The sequence below is a fragment of the Trachurus trachurus genome (assembly GCF_905171665.1).
Source record: "Trachurus trachurus genome assembly, chromosome: 4".
NCBI classification, from domain to species: Eukaryota; Metazoa; Chordata; class Actinopteri; order Carangiformes; family Carangidae; genus Trachurus; species Trachurus trachurus.
The window spans coordinates 13074029-13092740 of NC_139898.1; the positions used below are offsets into that span (position 1 = coordinate 13074029).

The 18712-nt window shown below is 39.1% G+C and overlaps 4 protein-coding genes across 8 annotated transcripts in view; 3 read left to right on the top strand and 1 right to left on the bottom strand.

Moving 5' to 3' along the window:
• Nucleotides 1-1115: 1115 nt before the first annotated feature.
• On the top strand, nucleotides 1116-5462 carry LOC310984774 (chymotrypsin-like elastase family member 2A; the record flags this gene model as incomplete). The annotated part of the gene is made up of 5 exons (XM_083970090.1): nucleotides 1116-1125; nucleotides 1376-1523; nucleotides 1643-1778; nucleotides 2105-2359; nucleotides 5313-5462. The coding sequence occupies 5 exons, from the start codon at nucleotides 1116-1118 to the stop codon at nucleotides 5460-5462; spliced, it is 699 nt and encodes a 232-aa protein (XP_083826216.1).
• A 2855-nt stretch (nucleotides 5463-8317) lies between these two features.
• LOC310985095 (serine protease 57-like) lies at nucleotides 8318-10071 on the top strand. Its single transcript, XM_083970547.1, has 5 exons — nucleotides 8318-8365; nucleotides 8520-8673; nucleotides 8846-8975; nucleotides 9122-9370; nucleotides 9501-10071. The coding sequence occupies exons 1-5, from the start codon at nucleotides 8323-8325 to the stop codon at nucleotides 9666-9668; spliced, it is 744 nt and encodes a 247-aa protein (XP_083826673.1). The 5' UTR covers nucleotides 8318-8322; the 3' UTR covers nucleotides 9669-10071.
• A 333-nt stretch (nucleotides 10072-10404) lies between these two features.
• Nucleotides 10405-15474, top strand: LOC310984433 (spindlin-1-like). Of its 5 annotated transcripts, none has more exons than XM_083969640.1 (5): nucleotides 10405-10521; nucleotides 11233-11274; nucleotides 11651-11898; nucleotides 12044-12277; nucleotides 13381-15474. In XM_083969640.1, the coding sequence occupies exons 2-5, from the start codon at nucleotides 11255-11257 to the stop codon at nucleotides 13584-13586; spliced, it is 708 nt and encodes a 235-aa protein (XP_083825766.1). In that variant the 5' UTR covers nucleotides 10405-10521; nucleotides 11233-11254; the 3' UTR covers nucleotides 13587-15474. The 5 variants fall into 5 exon arrangements, with proteins under 5 accessions (XP_083825766.1, XP_083825767.1, XP_083825768.1 ...); XM_083969641.1 differs by having other exon boundaries at nucleotides 10437-10521; nucleotides 11236-11274; XM_083969642.1 differs by lacking the exon at nucleotides 10405-10521 and adding an exon at nucleotides 10533-10666.
• A 112-nt stretch (nucleotides 15475-15586) lies between these two features.
• Nucleotides 15587-18712, bottom strand: part of micos13 (mitochondrial contact site and cristae organizing system subunit 13) — a 313292-nt gene continuing 310166 nt past the window's right edge. The window contains exons 3-5 of the mRNA XM_083969410.1: nucleotides 18502-18658; nucleotides 16346-16403; nucleotides 15587-16079 (exon numbers count right to left, since the gene is read on the bottom strand). Of these exons, the coding sequence (XP_083825536.1) occupies nucleotides 15982-16079; nucleotides 16346-16403; nucleotides 18502-18658 (313 nt within the window). The 3' untranslated portion in view covers nucleotides 15587-15981. The remainder of the gene's footprint in view (nucleotides 16080-16345; nucleotides 16404-18501; nucleotides 18659-18712) is intronic.

An 18712-nucleotide genomic window follows, 5' to 3' on the forward strand; every position in this document is an offset into this window, starting at 1 on the left:
TTAACATCCTCATCAGAATCAAGTGGTCTCCTCAGTAGGCAGATTGGACAGTCATGATTGACTTGCCTCTTGTGAAGTGTGTAACTTTAGGAGGGAGTGAAGTAAATGTGGTAGCAAATAACTTGAGAGACAGGATCTACCTACTAGTACTGCTGGTCAACTGAAATGAAACCAATTGAACAGAATTTTCACCAAAGTGATGCAGCTTGATTTTGTAATAGATGAGGGCTCCATACTGTAGGTGAGTGTGACATTATTATGCACTTATATAACCACAGTTATGGATCTCTCCTGAAGTACAAATTGGGTTTTCAGTGGTTTTGCTGTAACTCATGCTCTATAAAGTCAGGCTGCAGATTCAAGTGAGGATTTTCTGCACGTCCATCACTCTGAGTGGACCTTCTCTCATGTCATTTCATACACTGTTATTATCATGAAGGCCACTGTTACAAAGCATAGTAAGCATTGTAATAAAGTTAATTTCCTGCACTATATGACAAACTTTTATTTTATTTTATTTTTTTACATTTATTAATCTTTTTTTGTAGTTGCACAATTTACAAAATTCACAAAATGCTGTATTTTGATCATCAGCACAGTAACAGGGTCATTAATTATATGTCTTACTGCTGTCAAATAAGGATACTAAACTCAAGTAGCCTACAACATTGTTGTCATTCAAAACAGAACCAAGAATCTGGCGTATGTGTTTCATCTGGATTGTTGTGAAATTCAGAGAAATGGTTGTTTAACCAAAATTAAAACTGATAAAATGGCTTAAACCTTGGTATCTGGTATCTGAACTTCTAAACTTTTTATAACATACATCATGGCTAGGTCTAATAGAATACACAAGTGCTATTGACTCATCACTCATTTTTAAGTTAGCTTATTTTAAGTTTTCCTTATTGTGAGCAGAAAGGAAAAGGAAAGCAGATTTGGAGCGTACAAAATCAAGAGACTGAAACATATAGAAAATAAATCATGCAAAATAGAGTGATGTGCGAAACTGTATAAAACTCATCTTCTACTCATCATGTGCCTCAAAGGAACTGGATCACATCAACCAACAAGATTATTACAAAGATAAGATTACAAAGAACAAGCAAACCTGCATGGCACGAGGTATGTGGTTACAAGTCAAGATAAGTGAAAATCATGGCTGCCAATGAAGCAAACTGCTGTATAAAAGGGCCAACTTGACTCCCACCAAGAAGACAACTACTTGTCTTGCAGCATCATGTATGCTACACTCCTGTTTTTTCAGGTCGTGGCCTGGCTTGGGCAAACCGGTAAGATAATAGAATCTCAATATTATTCTGCAAACTTTTTATGGAACATATCATATAATTTAGTTTTTTATTCATCTTTGCAGCTCAGGGGAGTGACATCATAAATGGTGAAAAAGCTCCAGAGAACGATTTGCTGTACATGGCCTCGATCCAGAACAATGGCGGCCATATATGTGGAGGATTCCTCATCAGAGAAGACTTTGTACTGACTGCGGCCCACTGTGGTGATGAGTGAGTTACCATTCATTTGTGTGTTCAAAAATCATAAACCTTTTTGTAATTATTTTTCTTCTGTTGTTGGTACAATCTCAGAAATCTTATTGACAACCTCTTATCTATTTCTCATTTAGTCACCCTACACTCGTTGTTGTTGGCACCCACAATCTCAGGAACGCTGGTTATGATAACATAAGATATATTGAGCACCGGTACAAGCACAAATCTTATAACTCAGTGGGGAATGGATATGACATCATGCTCCTCAAAGTAAGTACATTTTCTCAGGTGGTATCATTCATCTCTGTGGCGCCACATTCTGACAATAGAAATAGACAATATAAATGTGCTTAAAGGGGAATTGCCCTTTTTTACAATCTGGACCTTATTTCTAGCATAAAATACGATCATTTACTCACCCAGATAACTTTGGTGTCATTACAAGTTGTTGTGACGAAATTAGAAATTAGTTTTATTGAAACAACTAGCAAAAACACAGGTACAAACATCAATATAACAACATTTTTTGAACTGGAAATCTTTTGAATGAAAAAATATCTTTCTCAGTTTTGCTCTCTAATTTTGTGTGTTTGCAGCTGTCCCGAAAAGTGCAAGTGAACAACAGACTCCAAATCATTCAACTTCCCAGTGCTGGAAGTCATGTAGGGGAGAATGAGGCGTGCAAAGTAGCTGGTTGGGGTTTCACTAGAACAGGCGGTGGAAATGTTGATGACCTCAGAGTGGTGGACGTGTCTGTCATTAACCCATATGTCTGTAAGAAAATGTGGGTTCGTCTTCCTGACAATGTCATCTGTGCAGGTGGATATGGCACAAACAAAGGATTCTGTCAGGTACGTTTTTAAAAGCTGATGTCTGTTTGGCTAGAAGTGCAAACATTTTTAATGATATCATAAATAAACACGTTGAAATATTTGCCTCTCACAGGGTGACTCTGGTGGCCCTCTGGTGTGCAATGGGAAAGCTGTTGGTATTGTGTCCTTCAACTATGACAGGATCTGCAACTACCCGCATAAACCCAACGTCTACACAGATGTATCAAAGTACCTGCCCTGGATCAAGAGCATCATCAAGTAGCAAAACGTTATGAGTGAAAATTTTCTTCAAAGTTTTGCTTCAGCATGCATAATTGAGATGTCTCAGCTTGCTTTGTCACTGCAACTGAAATTGAAATAAAAATAAAAATCAAATAGCAGATATACTGTATGTTCCCTCTTTAACATCCTCATCAGATGAGTAAGTTATCAAGTGGTCTCCTCAGTAGGCAGATTGGACAGTCATGGTTGACTTGCCTCTTGTGAAGTGTGTAACTTTAGGAGGGAGTGAAGTAAATGTGGTAGCAAATAACTTGAGAGACAGGATCTACCTACTGCTGGTCAACTGAAATGAAACCAATTGAACAGAATTTTCACCAAAGTGATGCAGCTTGATTTTGTAATAGATGAGGGCTCCATACTGTAGGTGAGTGTGACATTATTATGCACTTATATAACCACAGTTATGGATCTCTCCTGAAGTACAAATTGGGTTTTCAGTGGTTTTGCTGTAACTCATGCTCTATAAAGTCAGGCTGCAGATTCAAGTGAGGATTTTCTGCACGTCCATCACTCTGAGTGGACCTTCTCTCATGTCATTTCATACACTGTTATTATCATGAAGGCCACTGTTACAAAGCATAGTAAGCATTGTAATAAAGTTAATTTCCTGCACTATATGACAAACGTTTATTTTATTTTATTTTTTACATTTATTAATCTTTTTTTGTAGTTGCACAATTTACAAAATTCACAAAATGCTGTATTTTGATCATCAGCACAGTAACAGGGTCATTAATTATATGTCTTACTGCTGTCAAATAAGGACACTAAACTCAAGTAGTCTACAACATTGTTGTCATTCAAAACAGAACCAAGAATCTGGCGTATGTGTTTCATCTGGATTGTTGTGAAATTCAGAGAAATGGTTGTTTAACCAAAATTAAAACTGATAAAATGGCTTAAACCTTGGTATCTGGTATCTGAACTTCTAAACTTTTTATAACATTCATCATGGCTAGGTCTAATAGAATACACAAGTGCTATTGACTCATCACTCATTTTTAAGTTAGCTTATTTTAAGTTTTCCTTATTGTGAGCAGAAAGGAAAAGGAAAGCAGATTTGGAGCGTACAAAATCAAGAGACTGAAACATATAGAAAATAAATCATGCAAAATAGAGTGATGTGCGAAACTGTATAAAACTCATCTTCTACTCATCATGTGCCTCAAAGGAACTGGATCACATCAACCAACAAGATTATTACAAAGATAATTTCTGTTGCAAACAAGCAAACCTGCATTACACAAGGGATGTGGTTACAAGTCAAGATAAGTGAAAATCATGGCTGCCAATGAAGCAAACTGCTGTATAAAAGGGCCAACTTGACTCCCACCAAGAAGACAACTACTTGTCTTGCGGCATCATGTATGCTCCACTCCTGTTTTTTCAGGTCGTGGCCTGGCTTGGGCAAACCGGTAAGATAATAGAATCTCTATATTATTCTGCAAACTTTTTATGGAATATATCATATAATTTAGTTTTTTATTCATCTTTGCAGCTCAGGGGAGTGACATCATAAATGGTGAAAAAGCTCCAGAGAACGATTTGCTGTACATGGCCTCGATCCAGAACAATGGCGGCCATATATGTGGAGGATTCCTCATCAGAGAAGACTTTGTACTGACTGCGGCCCACTGTGGTGATGAGTGAGTTACCATTCATTTGTGTGTTCAAAAATCATAAACCTTTTTGTAATTATTTTCTTCTGTTGTTGGTACAATCTCAGAAATCTTACTGACAACCTCTTATCTATTTCTCATTTAGTCACCCTACACTCGTTGTTGTTGGCACCCACAATCTCAGGAACGCTGGTTATGATAACATAAGATATATTGAGCACTGGTACAAGCACGAATATTATAACTCTGTGGGATTTGGATATGACATCATGCTCCTCAAAGTAAGTACATTTTCTCAGGTGGTATCATTCATCTCTGTGGCGCCACATTGTGACAATAGAAATAGACGATAAAGGCGTGGCACAGTGGTTAAAGCGGCCGCCCCATGTAGAGGCTACAGTCCTCAACACAGGTGTCCCTGGTTCGAGTCCCGCGTCGTGCAGACCTTCCCTGCATGTCATTCCCCCTCTCTCTGCCTCCCCCTTTCCTGTCTATCTCTACTGTGCTATCAAATAAAAGCTGAAAAAGCCAAAAAAAATATACTTAAAAAAAAAAAAGAAATAGACGATAAAAATGTCCTTAAATAAAAACTACATGGTGGTTTTATTGAAACAACTAGCAAAAACACAATATACAAACATCAATATTTTGTCGAACTGGAAATCTGTTGAATGAAAAAAGATCTTTCTCAGTTTTGCTCTCTAATTTTGTGTGTTTGCAGCTGTCCCGAAAAGTGCAAGTGGACAACAGACTCCAAATCATTCAACTTGCCAGTGCTGGAAGTCATGTAGGGGAGAATGAGGCGTGCAAAGTAGCTGGTTGGGGTTTCACTCAAACAGGCGGTGGAAATGTTTATGACCTCAGAGTGGTGGACGTGTCTGTCATTAACCCATATGTCTGTAAGGAAATGTGGGGTCGTCTTCCTGACAATGTCATCTGTGCAGGTGGATATGGCACAAACAAAGGATTCTGTCAGGTACGTTTTTAAAAGCTGATGTCTGTTTGGCTAGAAGTGCAAACATTTTAGATTATATCATAAATAAACACGTTGAAATATTTGCCCCTCACAGGGTGACTCTGGTGGCCCTCTGGTGTGCAATGGCAAAGCTGTTGGTATTGTGTCCTTCAACTATGACAGGATCTGCAACTACCCGCATAAACCCAACGTCTACACAGATGTATCAAAGTACCTGCCCTGGATCAAGCGCATCATCGAGTAGCAAAACGTTATGAGTGAAAAGTTTTCTTAAAATTTTTGCTTCAGCATGCATAATTGAGATGTCTCAGCTTGCTTTGTCACTGCAACTGAAATTGAAAATAAAAAAGAATTTCAAATAGCAAATGTATGTTCCCTCTTTAACATCAAATGAGTAAGTTATCAAGTGGTCTCATCAGTAGGCAGATTGGACAGTCAAACAAAACATTGCTCTGTCAGAATTTGCTCTTCAATCAATTGTTTCTGTTTCTGTTGCCACAAACACACAACATTTCCTGTCCAGCAGGCAGCTTATTAATAAAATATCCAGGTGAATCAAATTATCAAAATGTAGAGCTGTGTTCAAAAAAATGTATGAAAAAAATAAATGTGAATTAAACTTTTAAAGACAAAGATGTTATGAGTATGTTACCTATTTATTTGTTCATCAGGGCACATGTACAAAAAACTCTTAGCCTACTTAAAGCAGAAGTGAGTGATATATTTGTGTTAATATAAGTCTTAAATAGTTATATCTTCCGACAGCAATCACTTACATAGAGTGTTTGGTCTGAAACACGGGTCTCCCAGTCCCTCTGCTCTGCTCTGAGCCGAAGAGAAAACATTTATCGTATCCTACAGTTTTTATCCAATGAGGAGAGAGAACGGCATGCAGGGCTGTGTGTGCAGCCAAGGAACGCCGTGAATGTGGTGACGTAGCGACGAGGACTGTTATGGTGCGTTCAAGGAAACTCGTAATTTTCCGACCGTGAAGTGGTACCAGTTCGATCTGGTACGAGTTCACCGGTCGGAAGTTACGAATGGCCGTTATAGTGACTTTCACCGGTAAAACAGGTCGGAAAAACACGAGTGGGTTGCCTGGAACGCTACAAAGTCGTAAGTTGTGACTTGAAGCTGTAATTTACGATTTCAAAAGCCTGCCTGGAACGCAGCATTAGCGAAAACGACCGGATCACTCACTTCTGCTTTAAACCTTGGTTTGTGTGTGACATGTGTGGTATCACCACTGCAAAATATTGAAGTTATAATATGTTGAGGTTGAGGTTCATCCAAGAAATATTGAGTAAGAAGTATCCACATGAGTAAGAAAAAAAAATAGGGCTGCTGGAAAGGTCATTCATGTAGCAAATAAGCATATGTATCAAAGTATTAGACAAAATGACCCTGGCCTTTAACCTGACCGTAACACATTACACCATAAAATCGCTGTATTGGCTCCCTGTGCGCTTCAGGATTGATTTTAAGGTTCTTTTATTAGTTTCAACCCTCACAGACCCTGAAGTCGTCCGGCACTGGCCTTTTAACCATACCACAAGTTCTAAAACATACGACGGCTTTCAGTTACTATGGCCCTCGACTGTCGGACAGCCTGCCGGAGAGCCTCAGGGCTGAAGAGACTGTTGAGGTTTTTTGCTTCAGTCAGTCTTTTAATTGATTTCTTAAATTTTTTTGAATTCCCTTTATGCTCTTATCATTCTTTATGTTTTTATCCTCATTATATTTTATCTTAATTTACTGTTTTAGTCCCTCAGTTCTTAGCTCTAGTGTTTCCTCATGGGGTCCTGCCAGACTGGGAGTTGTCTCCGTCTACCGTTGGGGGTGCTGTCCCGTGGATGGCTCTGGCCTGGGTGGCTAAAGGGCTCTGCACTTTGGTGCCTGGCCATGTCTCTTTAGTGGCAGCTAGTGTATGTGTGGGTCTGAGTGTGAGCGTGTATGTATTTGTGTATCTCTGTGTGCATATATGTGGTGGTGGGAGGGTTGGGTTTTCTTGATTTTCTTTGTTGTTTTTTACCCTCTGTGAGGCACTTTGTGCTACTCATTGTATGAAAAGTGCCATACAAATACAGGTTGATTTGATTTAGTACAACACAAAATGTGAGGGATGACAACATTTGTAAAAGTTTACACCGTACCAAATTACATGGCAATATTTCTATCTTGAGGCATTTTTCATCCCAACCACTAATGTCATCCTCATGGTGGCACTAGAGGAAAAGAGGAGGATCACTAAACTCAGCAGGACTGGTCTTCTGTTCTCTTGTGCAGCTACCTGTACAAATTTATGGCAATTTATGGAATTTTGTGGCAATCTATTCAATATTTATTGACATATTTCTGAACAGTTGCTGAATCTAATAATCTTACCAAAAAAAAGGCTACAATGAAAGACTTTCATTGTCATATGGAGACAATAATTATTGTGTCTGTGTAGGGTTTTTTAGAGTTGACACAAACAGAAAACCACATTTAAAATTCCTATCACATTCTTCAGATATAAATAATAATCAACGAGTTACAATATTAAAGCCACTGCAGCGGTTTTCCATTATTAGTATGTTGAGTTCAGCACACATTCAACAGAGTGTTGCCTGCTGCGTTATAGATACAGTTTTTAAACGTTAATATAGACATTCACTTCCACATAGCTGAGGAACTTAGTTGCATGATATGTGTTGCATGACACAACAACATGCAACAGGAGACAGTCTTGTAAGTATCCCAAGGACACAAATTATTGTTTTTCTCATTTTCTACTTTTCAGTCACTTATGAAGTTGTTAATCCCACTCTGCAGCTTTGCTGAACAAATGTTTGACATTCATTTCATCAGTACACATGCTTCTAATGGCAAATCTGAACTTTCTGAACATTTCATCAACTCAAACTGCCTGTTGCATCACTTTTTATGAAACCCTGTTTTGCAAATCACACCATGTGTTTTGTAATCCGACCAACAATTTAAGGTGCAAAAATGACATGTTGACAAATTCACTGAAGCAATGCATACCACAAAAATAAGGAAGATTTTTTTTGTCCAGAAATTATAAAACCTGAGAGCAGAGTGTATAGATCTGACCAGAGACCATGGCGGTCAGGCTCTTGATCGTGCTGTTCTTTGTCCTAAACGGTAAGCATCTGTACAATACAATCCCACAGCGGCCGAACAAATGTCTTTTTTTTTGTAATGTCTTGTTGTGACCCATAGTTTAAAAAAGCTATATATATCACAAGCCTAAATTAAGTTGGGTTAGCTTAAGTAAAAGATGTATTTTGTGTTTCAGGTGCTGATGGTACCCATATTGTTGGGGGCAAAGATGCTGCCCCCCACTCACGCCCCTACATGGCATCACTGCAAGTCCGAGGTGGCCATAACTGTGGGGGAGTATTGGTGAGAGAAGACTTTGTGCTCACAGCAGCACATTGTCAGATACGCACGTAAGAATAAAAATCTTCTCTTTTACAGCCATCACTTACATATGTATTTCAAAAAAAAAAAACACCATGCATTATGTCTTGCAAGTCATCAGCATGTTTTCTCTCGGCATCTCACAGTTTACGAGCAGCCTGAACATCATGTCTAACGCCCAGTCTTCACTATGATTTCTAGACCATACACAGTTGTGCTCGGAGTTGATTCCCTGTCAAGTAATGAGTCTACAAAGCAGGAGTTCACTGTTGCCAGATCGATTCCAAATCCTAACTATGATGGACATGCAAATGACATCATGCTCCTAAAGGTGAAGAGAGTTTAAACTAAAGTAAAACAATCCCATCTTCTTCGCTTTCTTAAATTGCACAAAAAACATATAACCACATGTTTAGATTACACAGACATTAACACAGTTAATTCTGCATTTCTCTATCATTACTCTCCTCATCTCAGCTCAATCGCAGGGCCCAGCTGACAGCAGCAGTTCAGCTGATACGTATTGGCAGAGTGAGGAGAGGGAGTCAGTGTAATACAACTGGCTGGGGGGATATCGGGGATAACAACACCTTACCAAACACGCTGCAGGAAGTCAACGTAACCCTACTGCCAAAGCAGACATGTCGTAGGAGATGGGGACAGGTACCCATCACCAGAGCAATGGTGTGTGGTGTCGGGAGAAGAACGTTTCAAGGCTTCTGCTCGGTGAGTGCGCTGGTTGTTTAGTAATCAAGCAATTCTGAGCATAGGGGGGGAAAAAAGAAAATCAAACAGGGTATTTTAAGGCTAGTATACAGTATCTAGTGTTAAGTACCTTCATTTTTCTGTCTTTAAGGGGGATTCAGGTGGTCCTTTGGTGTGTGATGGAGTTGCAGCAGGTGTTGTCTCTTTCTCTGGCCGGCGATGTGGAGACCCCAGAACCCCCGATGTCTACACACGCATATCATCCTTCACGACTTGGATAAGCAGAGTGTTAGCCAACAATTCGAAAATTAGTGGATAATATGTCAATGTGCATGACATGCTTGCACTCTTCAAATCAAAGCGCTTGGTATAATGTGATACTGTGTTATGTTTAAAATCTGAGCTATGCAGTGCTGTGTTTGTTGAGATGATCCACTATTACCATTATTGTTGTAATTATTATTATTTGTGATTAAGTATGCATTTCAAGTGGGTTGGGAAAAAATTATTTACTTCCTAAAGTTCCTTAAGTATACTGCACTGAATATAGCAATAAACAATGACGAAAATGAAAATGTCAGGTTAATTCCAGTGCATGTATGTCTGGTTTTGAATATGTAGCTAATACACACTAACACAGTCTTGATGTGATGAATTAAACCTCGAAATTTGCAGTCATTTTTATTACTTTTAATTAACTTTATTAAAAAATGTTTAGCCTATACGAAAGTAGCTACAGGTTTTGAATCATGCAAATAAAAACTATATTGCTTTACAACTGTCACGCCTACTGTGCTATCTATGTTCCCAAGTTAAATTTTAGACAGTTATTGCTCTCAAGAAAATTGCTGACCTTACCTGGCATACGTTACCTCACTTCATGCGCATGCATAGTATTGGGTTGATAAGTCCAGATAATGATGGTAAATAAAAAAAAAAAAAAAAATCTTCTCACAGACGACGTGAACGTGGACGCGGCGTTCACGTTCACGTCGTCTGTGAGGTCATTTTCACCGAATGGATCTCTGGGAACTGGAGTCTTTTCTCCGCATCTCCCATTTTTCCACAGGTTTCGCGAGATTTAACGTTACGTAGACTGGTCGGTGTGTGGGAGCATTTCTCCGCCTGACGAACTGAACAGTACTGATATGAAATCTGCGTAAAGGTTAAAGGTAATAAAAAAACATGTGTTTTGAGCAGAGGAGAAGCCTGTTTAGACCCAGTTGTTGCTGGTGTTTTGTTAGCTTGCCATTGGGGACACTGACGAGCGGATGTAGCTAGCCGCCTCCACTTACCTACAGTCACATCTGCATTGAGGTAGAGCGAGGACAGACGAGTGTTATTGATAACCCACGGGGCGAGGTGGAGGTGTGTTGCATTTAGTCTCAGACAGGTGACTTACCGCGTAGTTTACCGAGCTGGCCTCGTCATATATTACGTGCATGTTCCTGATGTATAACTTAGTGGGAATGAATATGTCACCGGCTAACGTGTACATACTGTAAACTTGTCAGATACAGTGAAATGGCTGGCGTATTTTATTTAAATTGACAGCTCTTTCACTCCTTAACGGGGAGGAGGGGGCTTATGGCAAACTACACGGTCTCGTCGTACTGTGCTGTGTATCACAAACACTGACCTCCATGTCTGTGTAGTTAAAGTAAATACCCAGGAAGTTATTCCATCATGATAAACCATTGGCTGTTGGAGTTGTCAGTCTGTGCCGAGCTGGCTGCAGCCTGTCACGGGTCTGTTCTGACAGGCGAGCCTCTCAGCGAAAGGAGAGGCCATCCTAATGGTGTAGCATAGTTTACATGTGAAGTTTGGCAGCTGTCATACTCACTCACAATAACTGAACTTTGCCCTGTCTCTCTCCTAATCAGTAGCCTTTGAATTTCTGGAGGCATGTCCAAGAAAAGGGGCAGGTATGTAGACACAAAGCTACTGTATACATCATATGATTATCATTACTGCTGGTTTTATTGTCTCAACAGCTACATTGAAAAAGTAGTTCATCCAGATACGACTGGAATCAACAAATAAGTTGTGTTGGACCACAGTCTGGAAATGAATGACATAAAATCAAATTGCAGTCTGGTTTAAATAATCATTGATGGTTGCAGTTAGACCTGCATAAATAAATGCATGTGTGGCCTCAGTTTACATTACTTTCCAGAAACGTATGCAAATATTTATAAATGATCAAATGAATAAGTTCCTTTCCTTTCCTTTCCTTTTTCATACGTTTTAAACCTTTTACCTATAGACATACACATCTCTGTATTCATCCTGTTTTGCCAGAAAGCGGAGCAGTGGGGAACTGAGTGACACAGTAAGCCCAGACCCCAGTAGCATTCTGGGAGTCCGTATTCAACATAACTGGCGTGAGAAGGGCAACCAGAGCAAATGGAAGGGGACAGTGTTGGACAGGCTCAGTGTGAATCCTTCTCTGTTCATGGTGAAGTACGACGGCTTTGACTGCGTCTATGGCATCGAGTTGTTCAAGGATGAGCGAGTGTCCAACCTGCAAGTCCTGTCAGAAAAAGTTGGTGAGTTAGGAAAAATAGCTCTTTCACTAATGGCATTCATGTTTTGGATTCTGACAGAAAAGCAAATGTTGATGTATGCTTTTTTTTTTTTTGCAACAGTTGGGACATAGGGTATATCATTAACTCTTTGTGCCTGTCTCCTTAGTAAACAACAAAATCAAGATACCTCCGGGGGCCGAGGAGCTGGTGGGCAAAGCCGTGGAGCATCTGTTTGAAAAGGAGGATGGAGAGAAGAATGAGTGGAGAGGCATGGTCCTCTCCAGAGCACCAATCATGACCAACTGGTATTATATCACTTATGAAAAGGACCCCGTTCTTTATATGTACCAGCTGTGGGACGACTATGCTGATGGAGACCTCAGGATTCTGCCTGAAGCAGGTACACACCAAAGACAGATTGATACTTTACAAAGCTTCATTAAGTCTCTGCTAAACTTGTCCTGAGGCTTGATGGGTAAAATAAAGAGCGAGCGTTACGTGACGTAAATCAGTTTTACACTTTGGTAGATTGCATCTTTTTTTTGCGGCCTGAACACCATGTGAGTTCATCACCAGTTGCAGTGGTCTCTGAAATCTAGGCAGTCTTCTTTGAGTGTTTAATCAAGGATTTTGACTCCCAGTAGCAAATTATATTAATATTATATAATTTGATATTATTATATTAATAATGTCACTCTTGACACAAACTGTCAAGAATGTATAAAGTATTTCTCAAAGGTGAAGTAAGTACTCAGAGTTCAGTTAGGCAGTGTCTTCTTCTTGGAAGATTAGATATTCAGTCGTGAAAATATCTCTGTCACATTTGAATAACGAGAGCCAAGACTCTAATCAGTGGTCCCATTAAACAACTGTTTCTGGAGCTGTCCCAGAGTTAATGGGTATGTTTGGACATGCACAAATTGCTTCTTCTAAATTGAGAACATTCAAATGACTTGGCACACAAACATTCATAGTAATTCCTAATCAAGACTAATTCAGAAATTCTCTTAAGTAATAAAAAATATTCAATGCAGAGGAATCCTGCAAGAGAAATACTCAGAGACACAGAGCACAGAACTCATGCTATTATGTTTAGTCTGTTAAGGTTTGATTGTTGTGATGTTTTTAACTTTACAGACCATTTAAAAAGTACGAATTCAGAACAGAAAATATAAGAGATCCTTACACTTACCTTCATTTCTAGACGGGAATGTAGAAAGGAAAATCTTATTAGTTAATCCTAATTATGTTGGCTACCACTTTTGAGCAAGAGGCAGCACTATTCCTATTTTTTCCAATGTTTTGTAAACTTAGGTGGGCCTAAAGAATAACAAAGAACTTTTGTTTTTAATACTTTTCTACATTTTGCTCAGGAACTACATCAAGCATTATATCTGCTCAAAACACTTCATACATGTGTAGGTGTTTTGTGAGTATGTTCTAACACAGATATAATTGTAATGTTAATGTCATGATGTTGTCATGTTTGATTCCTCTCCTCAGAAAACAAGCACCTGTTGCCTGCAGACAGGAAGCCAGGGGAAGAGACGGAGAGTCTGGTGGGAAAACAAGTGGAGTATGTTACTGACAAGGGTGTGAAGAGAACTGGTCTGGTTATCTACCAGGTCCCAGCCAAGCCGTCTGTCTACTATATAAAATATGATGATGACTTTCATATCCATGTCTATGACCTGGTCAAAACCACCTAGAGATGGTGGACACTTTTAAGTCACTCTCCAGCCTCCCTCCATCTGCTTCTGTTCCACTCATTGTTACGGTCTGTTGTTCAAAACCATGTCAGGGTTGAATAGTTAATATGCTTTATTGTTCAGAAGAAAGTGCAATCTTTGTTTATGTATGCACAGCAGAACTGTAGCACCGCTATGCTTTGCTATTTCGAGGAGAGAGAGAGAGTCAACTTGTTTTATTGTTGCTGCTCTTTATACTTTGTTTGGACAGTCCAAGATTGCACTGCCCAACAGCTGCAAAGTGCAGGTACTGCATTTGCATTGTTGTCCCTAAGATACTCACTGATCTGTCCTGAAAGTAATTACCGTATCTTAATTAAATCCTCGTGTCATTTTTTTTTTAAAAGCAAGAGAAAACACTTTTCTTATGATTTACTCAATAGGTAATAAGCTTGGTATACACATTTTCGTCTGCATACGTAGATGCCTTCCATGAACACATTTATTAAATGTGATGGGCAGATAAATATGTGTACTGTATTTATCTAACGGTGACATCAGAACAGTGTAAGTACTGGAAAAGATGAATAAAAGCAGCATTGTTAAAAAAAGAGCAATTAAGTTGAGTTCTGCTCAAATGGAAATATACTCCTGCACGTTTGCACCATTTTAAGTATTGTATCATTTATGGCTTCTGCAAAGGTTCTACATAGTTTAGCAGCACGAGGACAACATATTCTTTGTACAGTTAATTAAGATGCTAAATTCACATTTAAATTTGATCTAACACAAATCATCAAGTGCCTTCCGGCTTGTCATTTTGCAATATTGTACATACTATATCTCTGACTATCTAAGCTCTTAATGAATCTCCATGTATGAAGGCTGCTATTGGGTATTCTTTCAAAAGTGGCAACATTGGTGGCTTGAGGAAGGTTTTGCATTCATCAGTTTATATTAGTGCTGTGATTTGCTCTTAATGCAGTATGAAAATGTTCTTTACATATAACACACATCATCATTGGTTGTATAATCTCACTGTTGATATTGTGGGGAGCACTTTAATTGTATAAAGTTTACATGTTTAGGTAATGGTATGCTATATAGTTTTCCCCCAGAATGCTTTTCCTTAAGAACGATATGTGGCAGAATTATGCTTTATACCATATGGATAAATAATAAAAAAGAAAAATAGTTGCAATAAATTCAAATGACAGTATTTAATCCGTACAATTTGTGTAAAATACCTTGTAATGTTGCCTGTTGTGATTACTCACAATACGAAGCGCTCATCAAAACACCACCAGCTTTTAGCAAATGGTTCTCTAATATACATTAATTATGAACTGGGTATATTCAACTGACAAACCACTGACCATAACTAACAATGGTTATAGTTTGTTAAAACTGTTTCTTAGTCTTGCAAACATGGCATATATGCTTGCAGTATGGATTTTAACCCAATTTTGTCACCATTTTCCCTGCTGCTCAAACGGTCTGGCCTGTCTCAGCCCTCTCCGAGTCACTCAGTGTATCCCTCAGTAAACTAGTCAATCTGTAGGCGTACTGTTATTTTTAGCCGTCAAAACTCTGCATGCATCAGCTGAACAGAGTGCCTGGGATTTTCAAAGCTTTCTTTGACAGTGAAGAGGTGACAATGTGTGGCAGAATCAGTGCTGTTTGTTAAATCCAAATAAAAAACAAAACAATCAAAGAAGAGGATTAACACTGTACATCACTACTAGTGGAGCTTTGGAGTGTTTGTGTTGTGTACAGTGGAATTTCAAATGACTGTGTGCGCTCTTTCATGCTTTCGATCACCTCCTCGTGTTCTGAAGTTGTAGCACCATCAACAGGCGATTTATGTCATTATTATTCTGTCATGAGTAATAAAGATTTTTGCACATTTGTTTGGTCTTTGAATCTTTGAATACACTGTCATATATATATATACATATACATATACTATACAAATAAAATATATATAAAAGTCACTCAAAAAAATCAAACTAAAGACTGGGTGTGTTTTAACATTTATGTATTGTTGACAACTGGTGGAATTGTATATACACAATCATCTCTCTTCATTACATTATTTGGAGGGTTTGGAAAAGCTGGGAGAGAAATCACTCGGTACACACAAATATGTGATATACACAACATGACAGAACCTTTAAAATGCTTTTTACTTGATTGCATTATATACACCTCCCAACCAATGCCGCTATCATAAAGAGAACCACAGTACCATTCGGAAAACTACACTCCTTGCAGTTGAATTATACCTACTGGTTTTCTTTCATGTTGGGTGTTTCTTCTTTTCTTGTGAGGGGCTACAACTTTTTGAAAAAGTATTGTCGTCTCTCAAGTGCAAAAGTCAAATAGATAATTGTCAGGTTTCCTAGAGAGTTCCCGTTCACTTGGTGAGGTCTTTCAGGTACTGGACACCCTGAGTTGTGTATTCAGTTGCCTTTGTTGGAGCCTCTGACAGAGATGAAATTGTCCATCGCACGCCTGCAATAAAATAAAAATCAATGGTTTAGATTTGTGACGTGCATGACCAAAGGAGTAATGTTAACCCACAAAAGTCATGATGTTGATGGTGAAATTGATTACTGCACTAATGAAAAGTTAATAATATGACTGACTGCGCCCAGCAAGTCAAGTACATGACTAGGACTTAAAATCCATTCATGCTCAAAAACCAAAACTCGTGACATTACTGAATTTGTATCCTTGCTTTGAGAAGAACAGGGACAAGCTTTTCATTCTGTTCTTACCAGAGTTCCACGATTGAACAGGGGAGAATTCAATCTTAGGCATGGTGGGAAGCTGAGCCTGAGGAGAAGGAAGATCCGTTAGTAGGGCAGTGTACATTATACTGAATTTACAACGAACACTAAAAAGCAAATTCCAATGGGATAATGACAATGAAAGTCATGATGTGGCTTGGCTCAAGAAACAAGATGCGTCGAAAAAGTGCACCATGCTGCTGACACATGGCAGACAGTAACGGCATTAACAAGAACATTTCACGAGAAAGAAATATCGCCGACATATTTTGTGGGAAAACCATTCTGTCATCTGATTATTGACTACTAAGGTGAAAATGTCTACTGTTGTTATTTCGGAAAAGACATGACTAGGCAAATATGACCTTGGTTTCACCAAAGCTGATATTTACTATGATATTAAAGGAACAGTATGTAAGAAATCAAAAGCAAATAGTCATAAAATCCTCCTAATATGTCACAGAGACTCAGAAATAATGTTGATATAACATACTGATCTCACCGACAACAATAGTACAGCCAGAATATTCGCATTAAACATTTTTTTTGCAGACCACAAATCATGTTTATGTTTTGAATTTACGTCTTGGCATGTGGCGCCACCCAGCGCTCTCTCCCAGTCACAGCGTCAGTGGCATTTCAGCCTCCGGGTTGCCAGTTAAGCTTCCACTGAGCTGCAGCTACGGCTGGGAGATAAAACGAGATTGCGAAAAAAAAAGTGTTTTCTTTTATCAGTTATTTATGGCCATATTTCCTTGATAACACACGGTAGAAATAAGCGGCGTGTCGCTCTGCCGTTTAATAGGCTACACAGCTTGCTGTTGTGAGCATACAGCCTAGTTAGTTTGAGCTGCTGCTAAAGCTAAAGGGAAGAATTACAAAGTGAAAGTTAGAGAAGAGGGAGGAAATGTGGCGAAATGGAGCCGATGGTAAATGAAGCGATTGTGAACGTGTGGAGCGGTTCATGAGATGAGTCCGGCCCAGTCAGGTCGCCTGTCTCCGGTCGTCATGTTTTATGATCCGATGTCAGAAAGTGGAGGAGAAACGGAGCAGCTCGTGTCGTTTATTCTGCGGTAAGACGTCTTATATGTTGGCTCATCTACGGCGTGAATAAAATAAGATAAGATAAGATATACTTTATAATAACACGCACTAGTAGGTGCCTGTAGATGCAGGGTTGTGTGTGTGTGTGTCAGTGCTGCACACAAAGACACAGCGTCGGAGCGGTGAAATGTAACAATAACTTGCAGATCACCTGAGTGACGTGAACTCCACTCGTAGTTACTGTGAGTCAGAGCAATAAAACAGTGAAGTTGTTGATGAATATTTTGCTTTTTACTCTGCTTTGAGAATTTGAGACGGACTGTGTGAGTGAGCCAAGCAGAGGTTAGCGCGTCGCTATCTGGCAACCTCGAGTCTGGGGGGTAGGGGAGGGGAAACAACGTGCTGCTGTGTTTTGAATTTGACTGCAGCAACAATTTTGGCCACATTCTTACATACAGCTCCTTTAAATATAATGATTAAGTGAAATGTATCATTTTTACACACTTAGTGGCCACTTAGTCAAGTACACACATGTAAAATCGAATGTATTTCAATACAACAATTATCTCTTTACAGAAATAATAATGTAGTAATTTGTGTTCAGATTAAAATTGGAAAGACTTGACATGCTCTTTTGGAAAAAGAATGTGGCATTTTGCTGTTGTGCAATCTGGTAGAAATAGATCATGAGTTTCATTTTGTTTTTAAGTATGATAGAGTGGGTTGGTTGGGATGAATGATTCAAGTTATTAAAAAAAGAGTTATTTAATAAGGCTACTTAATTAGTGAGTTTCTATGCCTTTGTAAGGAAAGTCTTTGTAAGACTTGTGTCTTACAAAGACGCCTTATAATTCCATCAGGGATGGACCACAGAAAGCAGCTGCTCTTGAATTACTTCATTTATTCACTGTAGGAGTCATAATATGTACAGTGTGGTGGATACAACACTTGTCCAGCTGCCTACTGTTGTGAAATAGTGCACGTAATATGTATGCCCTACATATTTTCCTTCCCTGTGTTGCTTTGTGAAGCCTACAAACCAAAAATCAGGACAGTCGTGGGTCTGAACAAGATTTTAAAGCATCACGTGTTATCTATACCTCCAAGCCAAAGTACTTCATCCACTCCTCTATGGCTGGAGGCACTGCAACCTTGGCCTTCTCCAGGGCCTGTGAGCCCTGCTCACTGCTTCCCAGCAGACCAGAGTCATAGGCAACATACAGTGCTCCTCCTGCGATGGTCACCTTGGTGGCTAGTCTGGAAACGAAGGAACAGAGGGAGCCATGCTGAGACACAGTTACCTTCCCCAAT